Here is a 15854-nt window from a genome sequence, read left to right as displayed (position 1 = left end):
TCTTTAAGGTAAGTCACGTGAAGCAAATTAAGTAATTGCCTTTGAAAGTAACCCTGACGAAAGGTCATAATCACAAAAATTGGACAACTCGAGTGAAAAAAAGAGTGTTACTTGGTAAATTAATTTATATTTAAAAATGCTGATGGCAGGGTTGACAAATAGAAAAAGGCACAACCAGCATGAATCCATCAATCCATTAACAGCACAGGCTGCTGGTGAGAATGTAATGGGGTGTTTTTGTGGCAGTGCACAGTGGGATCCTTGAACCAATTAAGCATTATTTTAATGCCACAGCATATCTGAAGTGCTATTTTACAAATTATAAAAGAAAAGAGTTTGTAATTACTTTGTCTATTAATCAAAACATAACACAGCGATAGGTGAAGTCCAATGAAATGCTTATTCTACATATATGTATAGATATATATGTATCATTTCATTGACTCTAGGAACTACATGGTGCCAGACCCCCGCGGCCTGTTTGATGGCCACGTGTGGCCCATGTATTTGAACAAATTTACACTAGTTCACAAGGGTTGGTTTGGTTGGAAGAGTTGGTTTGTGTCTTTAAGAACAGCATCCTTCCACAAAATGTGCATGTTTCAGGAAGGAATTTATAGACACTGATAGACTATCTGTGATTAAACACTTTGTAACAGCATCAGCTTGGACTGATGGATGTACTAATAAACTAAAAGAAAAATGTAAGGAAAATATTGCCATATGAAAAAAAATCACATCACCCTCCCACATGGATTACCACTTTTAAAATCCTATACTTCAAGGAGAAACATGTTCAAAGCATACAGTGTCTCTCAGATAGTTCCAGCATTATAAAAAATGACTTTTTAGGGCATCATGGTTTCTACGTCCCATGACGAGCTCCATATTCATACTGAAAATAAATGGTGAGTTGCGGTGAACGGGCTGAACTTTTTGTCATTCAATTACAACACTTTATAGACTTTAATTATAGAACTTGTCAGTGTAATGAGCTGCCTCAATACAAAACTACCGAGCTTCAAAAATCTGTCAAAGCCTCAAACTCCAGATAGGTGTGCCACATATTACTGAATGCTGATCTGTGAGTACTGATCACACAGCTCTATAAATTAGCTTGGAGCAATGCTCATGGCAACAATGTGCAGCGGCTGTGAATTGACTGAGAAATTCAGAAATATACTCTCCTACCTCTAGGGTTATTAAGTGCAGCTTCAGTGGCCTTCCTGCCCTCTCCACAGTGACTCTGGTCAAAAGGCAGACACTGCTCCCCGGTCCCAGCCACTACCTCCAGGTTGCGTGACGGATCTTTTGGTTGCCCAAGGTTCCTGACCCGGTACACTCTGCGACTGCTGGTGTCCGACACATAAAGAACCTCCCCCATTGGGTCCATTGCCAGGTAATACTTATGAGCAGGACTGGTGCTAGTGAGAAAGGTGTAAAATGGAGACTCAAATTAGCAAGCAAAGGTGGTTATGTTGTATGCAAATTTCCCCATGACATGCAAGTGTTTAAAGCTAATGAAGCTAACAGTGTTCCAAGGACTTCTTAGCATGAGTTCTGGAAAAATGTTCTTCCCCAGAGTCACAAAGTGAATTTTTTATGTCACTACAGGCAGTTTGAAGTTATTCTGACAGTGACACTAGCCTAGTTTAGAAAATTCCAATATTATTCAGTATCTACAACTACACAACCCCACAATTATAAGTAAAGGCATTAAGTAGTATCAGGTCAGCCCAGTGAAAATGCCATTAGCGCTGTATAAGAGGTAATTTAAATAAAACACAGATCTTATTCTTAGCATTTAATGTTAGTACATTTTTAAGAAGATAATACGGTTATGAATTCAAACAGATCAAGCGGTGATTGATTTGTTTCTTGTATGTAATTACTGGGTCACTGTTGTGCGGTGGTTAGCATTGTTGGCTCACAGCAAGAAGGTTCTGGGTTTGAATCCTGTTCAACCCTAGGGCCTTTCTTTGTGGTGTTTGTCTGTTCTACACATGCATGTGTGTATTGTCTCCTCCTACAGTCCAAACACGTGCAGGTTGGGATTAAGTTAATTGATGACTAATTTGACCATAGGTGCGAATGTATGCCTCTCTGTGTGTCAGCCCTGTGATATATCTGTCCAGGGTGTACTCTCCTCTCACCTGATGACAGCTGGGTGTAGCTCCAAACCTCCTACAACCCTGGATGTTCCAGAATAAGCAGTAGATGATGGATGGATATTAACGTATTTTCTATTTCAAGTTGAATTTGAATTATTCTAACTATCCTTATTAGTGACTTGATTTCTCAGGCATCACAATGAGCAATGTTAAAGTCAACTACAGCAAACGAATATACTTTCATTACAATGCTTGCTCATTTTTATTTTCTTTGATGAGGGCAGATGCAAATGCCTCTCTCTATAGCATTAGTAAAAGAACAGCAGCTTACAGAAAACTACAAGTACCTACAATGAAGCTACAATGTTATTTTGTAGTGCTAATTATATGTGTAAACACACATCAGGCAGTGACAGGATAAAGTCTCAAACAGCAAAATTCATGTATTGTACTATGGAATATGGTTAAAAAAAAAAAAGCAAAGCAAACTGAGAGCCACAGGAAAACATGATGGGCAATAGCAGGGAGTAGGTATAATATGCAACAAAGGTCCAAGACCTAAAATAAGCCAGGAACATTTCTATGACTATATTTGGCTGCAATCAAACTGCCTATTGTTCTAGTTGTTATTGTTTATGAGAGGTACGAGTGGACAAAAGACTTAGAGTTTATTCAGCATAAGGCAAAAAGTAAATATAGAACCATGTTCTTTTCATGCTGTTTTAATGAAACTGTCTTTTGTCTTCACTGCAGGCTTGAGTTACCACATCATAACCACAGACTTTGTTATTTAGCTTTGTATTGAATGTGAGCTGTATATTCTACTTTGTGGAGGAGGTGTGCCAACATGGAGGACATCTACTAGCTGCAGCAGTTCATTAATTACAGAAAACCTTTCATATTGTCAGGCTATTGTATTATCGTATTATTGAAACTTGAACTTAGTGATTGCAAAAAATGTTAGAGTGAGTTACAGTTTTGCACTTTGAACCTTCGTTCTAACAGAGATCCAAGCAATTACTGTGCAGCCTGAAATCCAGTGTCAGATGGATTTGGTCAAAGGCTTCCTGCCAATTAAACTTGAAGACAGCCTCTAAAAGTGCTGTAGATTTTTTTAAAAATTACTAGCAAGAGAAATTAGAACGTCAAGAAAAATGTTTCTAATTTCATAGTTGTTCATATGCTTTCACAATTCTAGCACGTTTACATTTTTTAAAGGCAAAAAAAAATGCTGGACAGCAATGGTATGTTGTGTGACTACTCTAGCTCCTACTCTAACCCTTTCTCTCAAAGGACAACACATCCTTCTGATATTAGCCTGAACCTTCTCATAACCCAGAAAAAAAAAAAAAAACACTAAAACATGGTTGCTGTCAGTCATCTAGTCCATTAAGTGCATAACTGTTTACAGAGCTCTGCACTGAACTGCACATACATAATTTAAACTAGATCCTAAGAGAGTTATTCACTGAATTTCAAAGTGTGCCACTGCTCTGCTCGGCATATCATATTTGTTGGGTCTCTTGAAGCTACCACAAGCATTGCATGATGCACAGAACTGATTACAAATCACTTCACCTGTCTTTTTCTCAATTAGGTGCACACAGCTCCAAATACACTTACCCAGTAGAAGGGAAATGAACAGCAATAACAACCACAGCACAAACAATCCCACTCTAGCCTCCGTTGTTCCCTCCACACATAATAACAAAACAGTGATCAGAGCTGATAGACACAGTGATCTCGCTGTTCCTGACTGTCTCTCTCAATCGACCGTCTGGGCTCTTAGATAATATTGTAGAGGACTTCCTCCCCTATTTGCTTTACTCCTCGCTCGAACTCTTGAAAGGAAAGAATAGACAATAGTTTTACGGTGAGTACATTCCATATTGTCTCCCCTCAGAGAGCACCTTGTTTTCAGGCCCTGTTGGCTGATAGGCACTTTGCTGGGAAGAATGTGGAGTGAAAAGCTTTGAAAGCTGAATATGGATGAATAATTAATGTATCTGACTTGAGAGAACAATAGTATAGAATAAAAAGAAACACTAACATGCTGCTAACAGTAAAAAGCTGCTGTGGGTGGGGAAAAAAACGGATGAAGCAAGAACTTAAGAAGAAACCTCCAGGGTGAGGAGAGAGCATATAAGAGTGTCTTTAGAAAAATGCAGCCCATATGGACTTAGACCAGTGGTTCCCAAACTTTTTTCTGGTGTACAGTATCCCCTCAGGCATGCAGGATTAACTCAAGTATGCCTTAACTGACACCATGCATTATATTCCAGATGTGTATTAATGATATTATATTGGATATAATTGTGGAGGGAACGATCTTACAATACTTTTCATACTATTGAACTGTCAGTATTAGGTTAATCTAGTTAAGACATTCATGCAATTCTTTTTCAACTTTACTTTAAGCAAAAATTTCACATTACTTTAAGCAAACATTTCACATTACTTTAAGCAAACATTTCAGATAGTACGTTTAGCAGTTACCTACTTTGACCACTTGCTCATATGTTTAGCTACCTGTTTCAATAATGTGTCCGCGATGTACAACTATTATTTATTTTAGTTCCCTTAATGTAATGGAAAAGAACAGTGGTGGCTAGAGCCAATCCCAGCTGACACTGGGTGAGAGACAGGGTGTAGGGTGGAACAAATCACAAGTCTGTCACAGGGCTGACACATACAGACAAAGACACCTATGGGGAATTGAGAGTGACCAATTAACCTAAGCCTAACTACATGTGTTTGGACTGGGAGGAGAAAACCCACACAGAAAAGCAATGTCAGCTGCAAGATTCAAACCAAGAACCCTAAAATGTTTCAGCTGTTTAGCCATATATGGAGAGCTACATAGCTGAAACACAGCAGTTAGGAAAAATTTAACAGGTTCCAGCAGATCCCAGTGACCCCAAATAGGAATAAACAGGTGATGGATGGATGGTAAAATTTATTAACTATCTCAACTCTGTGTCTCTTTCTCTTGGCTATGTATTTTTAAAAAATATTTTAACCTAATACTTTAACCAATTAGTTTGAGGTCTTATCCATTGCTTTAGTTGCTTATTTTCAACGTTCATATATACTTTGAGCTAATTTAAAGTGTTTATTTACTGATTTAAATTGTCTACCTTAGCCATTCATCATCATCATGCACAGGTGTTTTCAAGTGCAACCGCTAAATCAGTATGTGATTTTTTTTTCATTGAAGTCATAGCTTCTATCTGATCAGATTATTTCAGATAGATTTTAAGTGCTGTTTTTACCATGATTTTTACATCACAGGTACAGGATCTTAGCCTATTTTGTCATTTGCAGAAACAGTATGCACCCACCCATAAAGTACAAGCAGAAACAGCCAGCCAGGTTATTGTTTTTGCATGGCTGGAAACCTTGGTATGCTAGAGATATGGCATCTTGAAAAATCCTCTCTCTTTTTTAAATCGGATAAACCCTCTTCGTCTCTCTCACAAACAGGCACAAGCGCACACATACACAATCGGCTCGATGTAACCCCTGATAGTGGCACACACGTAGACAGCCACACAAACATCCACACACAGAAGCCCTATAACATCTGTCTAATCTTCTGTCGAACATGGTGTGTAGAACTCACACTAGCATCGAGGCTTGAGGCCAGGGACAATGCTGAGGCCATACCAGGGCTCAGGCTTTTAGTCCAGCTCAGGAAGTGAATGCCTTCCAAACAGACTTCCAGTAATCCTCTAAAACATGAAATCCTTGACATGGCCCAGTTCCAATTAACAAATGTAATATTGCCTAGTGAAACTGAAATGATTTGATAGATCTGAGTATATGCAGATTTTGGGCTGGTGTGTGGGTTTGTCTGTGGGGACAGGTGAAGTCAGGTCAATGCATTTTGCAGCAAACAAACCCACATAAAACACTGTTTTGTCCTGTCTTTTGTCTTGACACATGTTCTTCGTGTTTATGTGTGTGTTTTGTGCAGTTATATAAAAGAGGTGTTAATCACCAGTTCTCACCTGTGTCTGGTATCCCGGTTTCTGAGAATAAGCCATAAAGGAGCGTTTTAAAAAGAGAAAAGAGAAGTTAAAAACAATCATTTATGATGCTAACAGGAGTCCCATAGAATTTCATAAGCTATGATGAGTCCTCATAAAGCAAGATTAGGGTTGATTTAGATGGTTGTATTGTTTCACATTAAATATTAACCTAAACAGGAAGCTTTTTGGCATTTTCTCCCAGAGGACAGGGAAGTATCAAATACAGACACTATGAAACCATTGTCTGAACCAGAAATATTAGTCAGGGATACAATAATAACAGAGAATGAGCGAGTAAAGTTACATAAGAAGAACACTTTACAGGACAAATGACTGTGCAATCCCATCGAGATTCTACGCTTGAGAAAATACAGAGATAGAGAATGTAGTGCCTGTAGCGCAGTAGGAGATATCATCACCGTAATCCACAGAATAAAAATCTTTGTTTCACAGCAAAGACTTTCTGCCTCTCTTAGATCCTAAAGAGGTAGATTAGAGTCTGTGATGTCTGAACCTTACACACTTTTACATGAAGACAAATTTCTGAATATATTCTGCTGAGATCAAACAGATCACAAGTGCAGATGCCAAATACAGCTAATGCCACACTAACACACATCAGCTGAGCCAATTTGCTGTAATTGTGTCAATCAAATGCTCAAGATCCCACTGCTTTCCACTGTGGGAGATCCCTACCAAGATCAGACAAGCCTTAGCACATGTATGCTCAAAGCAACATGACTCTCACTTGAGTTCCAGTATGGTTCTGGTGTATCCATCTGGATGGACCCTGCGGATAAAATTAAAATCCCCCACATAGAGAGAGCCATCAGGGCCACTGGCCAGTGCCACAGGGGCAAACAGCATCATTTCGCGGGCTGGGCCACTGCAGCTTGGACCACAAGGGACACTCCTGTAGAAACCATTCCCCATTACAGTGCTGATGACAGGAGGCTGCTGGGAGAGGAAGACGTTTTCTCCATTTCCTTTGTGAAGAATTCCTGATGAAAAAGCAATACAATAAATAACTTAAAGGCCATGGAAATACATTTCCCCAGTTAGCTTATTACTTTGAATGATGGGATCTGACAACATTTTCTACCAAAGTTTGAACAGTTGTGGTTATAGATTTTCTGGCTATTTTGTTCTGTCCAAGTTCTCTCTCACTGGTGTGACAGGAGTCATTTGAAAAAAAAAGCGATGCCACTTGCTTCTCGGCACTAATCAGGATTTAACAATATTTGAATCCAAACGCAATGACAGTGGCAGAGTGGTTTTACTGAGAAAATCACACCCACACACTCCTGCTCAGATGAGTTTTGAGTAAAAAAGATTACATGTGGATATTTTTACCCTAAACTTTGATTGTTGCACATTTACTTTAATATTTAATGTTAATTTGAAGAAACAAATATTTGAAATCACTTTTCATAGTCTTTATATTGGATATTGGTATTTATTATGTTCATTTGTTTTGGTCATTTTGGTGGCTGGTCACCTGGACTTCTGCATTTTTGCTTTATTTAAAGCACCATATAAGAACTATGTTGGTTTTTATTGTGCTTTGGCATTTTCATTGTGTGTAATTTTATGTATTAGACATTTCTATTAGGCATTCTGATACATAATTATTTGGTATACACTGTAGCAATACTATTTTTAATCAATACTGTTTAAAAACAGACAATAACAGAAACTGGATAAAGAGAATAAATTGGTCCATATGTTTGTACTCACCACTGCGTATGTTGAGGGCATGGTGTTTGTCCAGAGACCACCCTCCCAGGTTTGAGGGAACCAGTTCAAATCCTTGCATCACAGCAGTCCTTCTCTCCCACTGAATTACACCAGGACATGACTCATATTCATAGCCGACGGATACTGAAATGCAAACACATGTGCGCAAAAAAGGGCTTGATATTGTGCTCAGTAATAAATATGCATGCCTGCAGTGTGTCTTAAGATCACAGCCTGTACAACAAAATGTCTGTTACACACAAGCACACGCTCACACATTTCTCACCTCTCTCAAAACTATATTGTATTGAATGGTGAGACAGAGGAAAGGCCTGTAGAGAGACCTCATCAGTGTGTGTTTTGAGAGAGATCAGTGAGAAGTGGAGGCGTAATCAGGAGGAGCCCGTCTTCATGAAAGAGCCCTAGAATTAACTGCTTGGCCTCTTAGTTGTAATGATACACTGTGCAGCTTCCCACTAGAACTAACAACTATCAACAGCTTTTTCTTTGACTTGGCAAGATTAGATATGTTTTGACAGCAATTTACCATCTGAGACTTGTAATACGTGTAAAGGTGGAAGGTGACAAAACCGTAGGATCTCTAGAAACCATCTTAACACACCAACATATACGTGCTGCTCTGAAACACACATTCATACACTACATTACATGCAGAAAGAGGCCCATCCATTTGGGAACAGTGCCATTGTCTATTTTTACTCCACTACTTTGATTTGACATTGATGGTTATGAGTTAATTTGTTCAAAAACTTGTTTCCTACAGTCAAATAGTGTTTGATGTGTTGCTCTTATGACACAATGTGCCACCAGTACATACAGGAGTTAAAAATAAGATGAAGCTAAAATACTAAACTGCTGCTATAATATTTCAATAATGCAAAGTATAAAAATAGAAAACTCTGAAATTAGCTATTACATACAAATTCTTTATTTATTATGAAGAACAGGCTATACTTCTGTATGTTGGTAACATATATTTTTGAGGTAGGACTGTTCTTTGCATTGCAGCATTCGAACTGTGGTATTGCTACTCTTTGTAAAAGCTCATTATATCTTTAATAAAAATATGTGTTAAATATTTTGCCCACAATTGTTTTCAAGTCAACTGTATGGAATGTAAAAACACTCTAGCGTACTGTATAATTATAGCAGCAGGAGTTCAATACAGTTAACATTTTAAAATGGTTTAACATAATTCAAATTAAGATAATGATATACTCTACAATAAGAACTGCTGTACAGCTTGACACCAAAGCTGTAGAAGAATAGCTGTTGCTGTCAATCACTGATTTCTCCGACTTGTTTTGCTGTAAACCAACACGCTGGTGAAGTGATGGGCACCCAAGGAGAACTGCGAAACCCGAGTCAGCATAAACACCAGAAGAGGTGGTAGAATATATAAATAGGGGTGCTCACATTATGTTCAAACTAAGGAGATCCATTTAAGTTAGAGCGAAAATCTCAGCTGGCACAGAGGGCCAACTTAAATCTCAAAATCAATAGGTACAATCAATAAAGTGATTGAGGAGGGAAAATAATGGGTGGTTTGGGACATTGGGGATTCTGAGAGAGAAAAAGAAATCTTATAGGGTTGGGAAAAAGTTCTTAGTCCAGGTACCGATTCATTGGTTCATTCAACTAGTAAATTTGTTTCAAATTTGTGTCTTTTTGTGTCTCTTTAGCTCTGATGAGCTTGTGATTTTGAGTTTATGAAAGACAAAAACAGAGAAGCACTGACCAAGTAACGCCTGGCTAGGTAGATTTTACACAAGAAAGACTATACTAAAATAAAAACACATACAATATAACAAATATATTAGCAACGCGTAACACACAGAGTCACATTGCATCCCCCTTGAAGAACCTGGTTCCTGACCTGGAAAACCATCCATCCTTATGAAAATGTATCAAAAGTCACCATAAATATGTTGCCATCAATGGGGCAATGTCTACAAAAAAAAATCTCCAATAAAAGTAACTTTAATTGAGGAACAAGGGGACACAACGGGCAAAGCAGTCTCAGAGGGAAACTGTCAGTGCTGTGAGAACTGCTTCACAACAGAATATCACTGTAGTTGTATTACAAAAAATGACACACATCAGCACATGTATAGACATTCTCTCACAAATAATAGATATGCACACCATGGTACATAAATGCACACTCAATATTTCGCAGGTGAAAGCTTTCATTCCCTCATGCTGAAGCCTCAGGCAATGTGTTCACCCCAGCAAACAGGGCATGATCTCCCTCTACCCTGCTCTCCCTGGCTTTGTGCGAGCACATGGAGTGTGTGTATGTGTGCATGTGTGTGTGTCCATGTGCATGTGTGTCATTGTGCCAACAAAACACTGGGAACTATAAAGAAGGAAAGATCAGGGGAAAACATGTGTAGAGAAGTGAGAACAAGGGAGGGCAGAGAACGAAAGGAGAGATGTAACAGGAGATCAGAGAGAATGGAGAAAATAACAAGGTGGGGCGTGAAGAAAAAAGTTCAAAAGACGACAGGAACACGAAAACAGTGTGCGGGTAGAGGAAGATATGGGGTGAAGGAATAGGGTAAGGAGGGCAGGGTGAGAGGTGGCTTAGTAAACCAGAATAAATAAAAAAATAGGATAATTTGAGTTGTGAAAAAGTGAAAGATTGAGAGAGAGATGGAGCAAATGAAATAGTGCTATACTAGATAAGGAACAGAGTGGATGGATCAAGAGGACAGACAAGGCCTGGGGATGGAAAGATGCAATCTGTGTGTGAGACCATACACTCGAGTGGACAAAGCTTCTGGTGCGCCTGCGATATCTCAGTACTTATGAAAAGCTCTCTCTCGCAGCTCCACTGTTTGTCTTCAGCCTTCCATAGATATTGTAGTGGAAACATTATCTCTCAAACTACCAATATAGAGTTCAGAGGTTTAAGCCTGTATGGCATCTTTAAAATGGCTATTTTTGCCATAACAAACAAAAAGTGCAATAAAAGTAACAGTTATACATTCAGTATATCTGTCATGCACAAAAGAGAGGGTACTGGATTAAAAGAGACAATTGGCCACATTCACAACAACTTTCCAAACACAGATCTGTATTTAGCATATCTACACATTTTTCTCCATAGAGTCAGTTCTGTGATAACTCTCCAGAAGTGCTACAGTATGCTCCTGCTACTGCAGATGATATCTTTACTGTCACTTACTCCACATCGTGTTTGTAAAATCATCTATCCTCTTATTCCTCCTCTTCAATGCAACTCTGTCGCCTCCACTGTCAGTGCTGCAGGTTTGGAAAAAGGTGGCGACAGCATGTAAATTGCTCACTGTTGAGATGCTCACTCCATCCACTTTAACTGTCCGTCAACAACATACAGGGAGCATGTCAAAACGTCTCTCGTTGGATATAAACAAAGAGTTTGGCACAGCTGATCAAAACTTAAAGCTTGAGAAGTGATAATCCTGTCTGGAAATCCTAATGCTGCTCAGACTAAGCTGTACTGATCTATTTCCCACTGAAACCTGATCCCCGTTTTAAGGAATAGTTCAATGTTCTGGGATCCAGTGTTAAAACAACAACTTGCGGTGATATGGGGTGCAACATGCTATAACAACTGACGAACAATAGCTGACATGTCAGGATTTACGGTGTACATTTTTTCAGTCACATTTTTAGTTGTCCATCTGACTGAACAGATGCACTTCCTTTTTGAGTCTCTACACAGTAATGGCCTGTGTTTTACTTGCGCCATATGTACGTAAACACAGTCTGGCACATATTTTATGCTCCAAATCTTTTTTCCCGTGTTTTACACACCCAGCTACAATGTCTGTGCGAGGGCTTTGAGCTCTTCCAGAACAGGTAAGCCACAACTCAGCAGTGTTGCTGGAACGCCTGCTGCTGCTCTGCTCGCCTGCTGCATGGCTTCTGTGTAGACACAGTGTTGGAGTCTCAGCTCATTGCTTGGCAACCTCAAGGTGTTCGCCAAGAAATATTTACACCTTACCGTAAAACCACAATTGTTGTTTTACCACTTTATGTTCATAATATAATTCTATATTACAAAAGATATAACCGTGAGTTTTAGAGGTTAATATTTTTTTAAACTATCAATAGAACCAGGTTAGTGGTTTTCCCCTGCTTACTTTCTAAGCTAATTGCCTCCTGGGTCCAGCTCTATATTTTATGCCCAGACATGAGAGTGGTATTGATCGTTTAATCTAAGTCTTGGCAAGAAAGCGAATAAGCAAAATGTTTATTTGAGTCACTAGTCCACATCAGTGATGGAATATCACACAATTTCTTACAACTCGATACAAATAAAACTGTCTTTAATCACTTTATATAACATACATTTCGTCACACACACACATGCAAAAAGATAAACACTACAGCTTCTATTGGAGATTATCATGAATACTGTTAAATGTCGGTACAGGATTAGTGATGGTGTTATTTGTCCTATGCTTCCACACTTTGCACATGGCAATGTCCGTAGTGAGGCTTAATGAGAACCTTTACAACTGCTTTTTAAGAGATCATTTTCATTATGTCCTTTTATTATCTGTAACTCATGTGAGTAAGAACTAATCAGTAGTTTGCACATTTTCCATGGCCCAAATGTTTTCTTTGTATTTTTATTTTTTTCTGGGACATTTGTCCTTAGTCCACCGGGACATTACAGAGAGAAGAGGAAAATGAGGAGGGAGAGCGAGAGGGGGGATGATACGTAACAAATGTCCTAGTCGAGCTCAAAGCGTGAGTGTTGTAATTACATGGTCAGCAGGCACATGAATACCTCAGATGCTTTTGTATTTTTCCTCACATTTAAAATAGAATAAGAAACACATTTGTGAATAAGACCAATTGTATTTCACATTCTACCTACCGGTTGCATGAGTGAGGCCCCAGACCTCTTGGCCATAAACATCGGTCTTGTTCCACACCAGCCTATGGACCAGGCCAGGCCCAGCAGGGTACCAGCGCTGGTACAACCTTCCTTGGACTGACGCACGGACATGCACCTTGGACAGCCCGCCCAGCGGGGAGACGGGGGATGATGGGGAAGGAGGTGTAAGGAGGATTCGCAATAGAGAGAGGTATCCTGCAGCACGGGTGCTCAAATAGTTCAACTTCACAAAGGCTCCTGGAATTGAAATTTCTTCCTGTATTGCCTGTGGAGAAGATGGAGAGTAGAGTGAAAAGTATGAGAAAAGAGAAAGAATAATGTAGGAAAGAAAGTGTTTTAACATTAATTTGTATTTGTGTAATAAACCGTCATAATCATAACATTAATTTATATAGCACTTTTCAGACTCACTGTTCATTTCCAGGTTTCACATTTGTTTTCATTGTGTTTCAAAAACAGAAAAATGTCAAAATCATCCATACATTAAGAGAAAAATGATGAAATAGAGGCAGATGGGGATAGATGGCAAAAAAACAACAATTCAGCCATAAGTCTGAGAAAATAAGGTCTTAATGTCTTTTTAAGGTTGACCTTTAAAATGACTTAAGTTAGTCTCTTTTCTCAAGGCCTCAGGAAGGTTTTTCCACAGAAAGGGGTCAAAGTAACTAACAACTGCTTCAGTGGTGTTTAACACAATTTGAGAAGGCTGTACCACGGAATTAGCATGGCGTGTTTCGAATAGGCAGTTAAATATTCAGGAGCCAGGTAAATTAATGCTTTGTAGAGAATTAGACATTTTGCATTAAAGGTACTATATGGAGTACAGGAAACCAGTGGGTGACTTTAGCACTGCTCTAACTTTAGATATATTCTTTGGATGGATGGATGGATGGATGGATGGATGGATGGATGGATGGATGGATGGATGGATGGATGGAGTGCTTTATTAATACCCAAAGGGAAATTCTTGGGTCTAATTGTTTTTCTCCCTTTTGGCTGCTCCCATTTAGAGGTTGCCACAGTGCACACATTTTACACTGGATGTCCTTCCTGACGCAACCCTCTAGTTTTTCTCGAGCTTGGTACAGACACTAAGACCGCACTGGCCTGTGCAACCTCAGTGGCTGAGCCTAACGGCCCCTGGTCTTCCAAGGCGGTCTCCATCCAAGTACTAATCAGGCCCAGCCCTGCTTAGCTTCTGAGATCTGAATGGGAGCGCTGCATATACAGATGGGTTAATGAACTATAAATGATAACAAACAAGAAAAAGGTTTCTAAATATGTACAGTTTAGAAATTAAGTAAGGAAAATAAATAAAGGACCATAACGATTAATGTAATAGAAGCTAATATGTAATATGAGCTAATATACAATATACCAGTTAAATAAAATACACAACATATAACATACAGTGCTATATTGATGATAGCAGATTAAATGATAAAGAGCTATCTTAATGTCATTAATGGGATTTCATCTGTTATCTGTCTTTCACTGACAGGTTTTCAAGGTGTAAACATATGTCTTGTCATCTGAAATCCTCTTCATCCATGTCAGTAATACATTTTAGCAATTCGTCTACTGAACTATGATCATTAGATGTAAGTGAGATGTACACTGATATTTATTGATATTGTAAGTATCTCCTGATGATAACTGTGTTCCTAATATTTGTATGTTTTGAACTAACATAACCAAAGTAAACACAGAAATTCCTATCTTTTAAACAGGACCAAAGCCACTTGAGAGCCAAACAATGATGCCACTAGGTTCATTAATTAGAATGAAATGGTAGACAATGATAAATGCAGTTGAAGGGTGCAGTTGTAAGTTTTAGCAGTACAAGAACAGAAACTTGTTTTCAGTCAGTACTGATCTTAAGATCACTTATCAGAATGGTTCCTGTGCTAGGATTGTGACTGAAGCCAGAAAGGAATCTACTGCAACTATTATCAGCTGACAGAGATACTGAGTAGGATGAAGACTATGTTTTAAGTATTTAGACAATAAATGGTAGATGGGAGATTAGTCAGGTAGTTATTAAGTAGGTTTGATTCTTGAGTAGCAGTAAAATGTTTTAAAGCAGAGGAAATATCCCAGAGATGAGTAATAATATCTATCTTACAGGAGAAAATATTTATATATGCTGTCCTTTACCCCATAAACAGCTAACAAGCTGCAGGAAGAAATTCGTTCATCCACTATAATATTTTAGCTGGATTTAATCAGATGTTATTCCAGTCAATCATTATTTTCAAATTATCTTTAAGATGGCATTTTCATCAAAAGCAATCAGTGTTGATTCAATTTTTTAACACAGGCAAACACAGTGGGCGTTACTAAGCTGCCTGAGAACACTAAGTACTGTTTTTCCATTTACTCTCTTTGCTTTCTAGGTGTTATTTGTCATGAATGTTAAATGTTCCTTTGATTCGATGATAATGTCACCCTAGTCTCATCAGATCTTGTGAAATGAGGTTGAACTTTGAAGTGCAGATGGTGTGTCGTGTATATGAACAAAATGTACAAATGAAAACTTTCCTCTGCCACGAAATGATTGTGTGATCCTGGCACATATTTGCACATTTGCTACCGTCTATCATGTGTCCAGGTAATGAGACAAAACAACTTTCTTTGCACCAAGAATTTTAGTTGGAACTGCAATAAGTTCAGGGTGAGCTTTGGTCACAGTTAAAAAAGAAGTCACACTGAATCAGTCTGACCTGCACACCTGACTTTCACACACCTAATTTGTTTTTTGTGTATGAATGGAGCACAGATTTGCATTTTCCACATTTTGTATTTGCATCATGCAAAATCCTTTGAGACCAGGTTGCGCTGTCACTGAGCTGTTACAAATTGCATGTAGGTTTCAGTCTTACGCACTGTCATTTGTACACATTTAAACAGTCTGCTGTTGCATTTTTACCCATATAATGATTGGGTGAAATTTTCTGAACAGTCATTTATGAGGATGAATCCTACTGACATGAGTGAATCCCTGATTTTTAATCTGGAACCACCAGCAGGTTGATGCTTGTGGTTTTGAGTGAAATATCT

At 38.6% G+C, this 15854-nt stretch overlaps 1 protein-coding gene across 1 annotated transcript in view; it reads right to left on the bottom strand.

The window, feature by feature from the left end:
• Positions 1–15854, bottom strand: part of tenm1 (teneurin transmembrane protein 1) — a 152345-nt gene that overhangs the window by 37614 nt on the left and 98877 nt on the right. The window contains exons 18-22 of the mRNA XM_026330036.1: positions 12774–13059; positions 7880–8023; positions 6891–7143; positions 6122–6142; positions 1192–1424 (exon numbers count right to left, since the gene is read on the bottom strand). Coding sequence (XP_026185821.1) covers positions 1192–1424; positions 6122–6142; positions 6891–7143; positions 7880–8023; positions 12774–13059 — 937 coding nt within the window. The remainder of the gene's footprint in view (positions 1–1191; positions 1425–6121; positions 6143–6890; positions 7144–7879; positions 8024–12773; positions 13060–15854) is intronic.

This window comes from Mastacembelus armatus, chromosome 10 (assembly GCF_900324485.2).
Source record: "Mastacembelus armatus chromosome 10, fMasArm1.2, whole genome shotgun sequence".
Lineage (NCBI taxonomy): Eukaryota > Metazoa > Chordata > Actinopteri > Synbranchiformes > Mastacembelidae > Mastacembelus > Mastacembelus armatus.
Note: the sequence above shows the minus strand (reverse complement) of the source record. Positions and strands in the feature narration are given on the sequence as shown.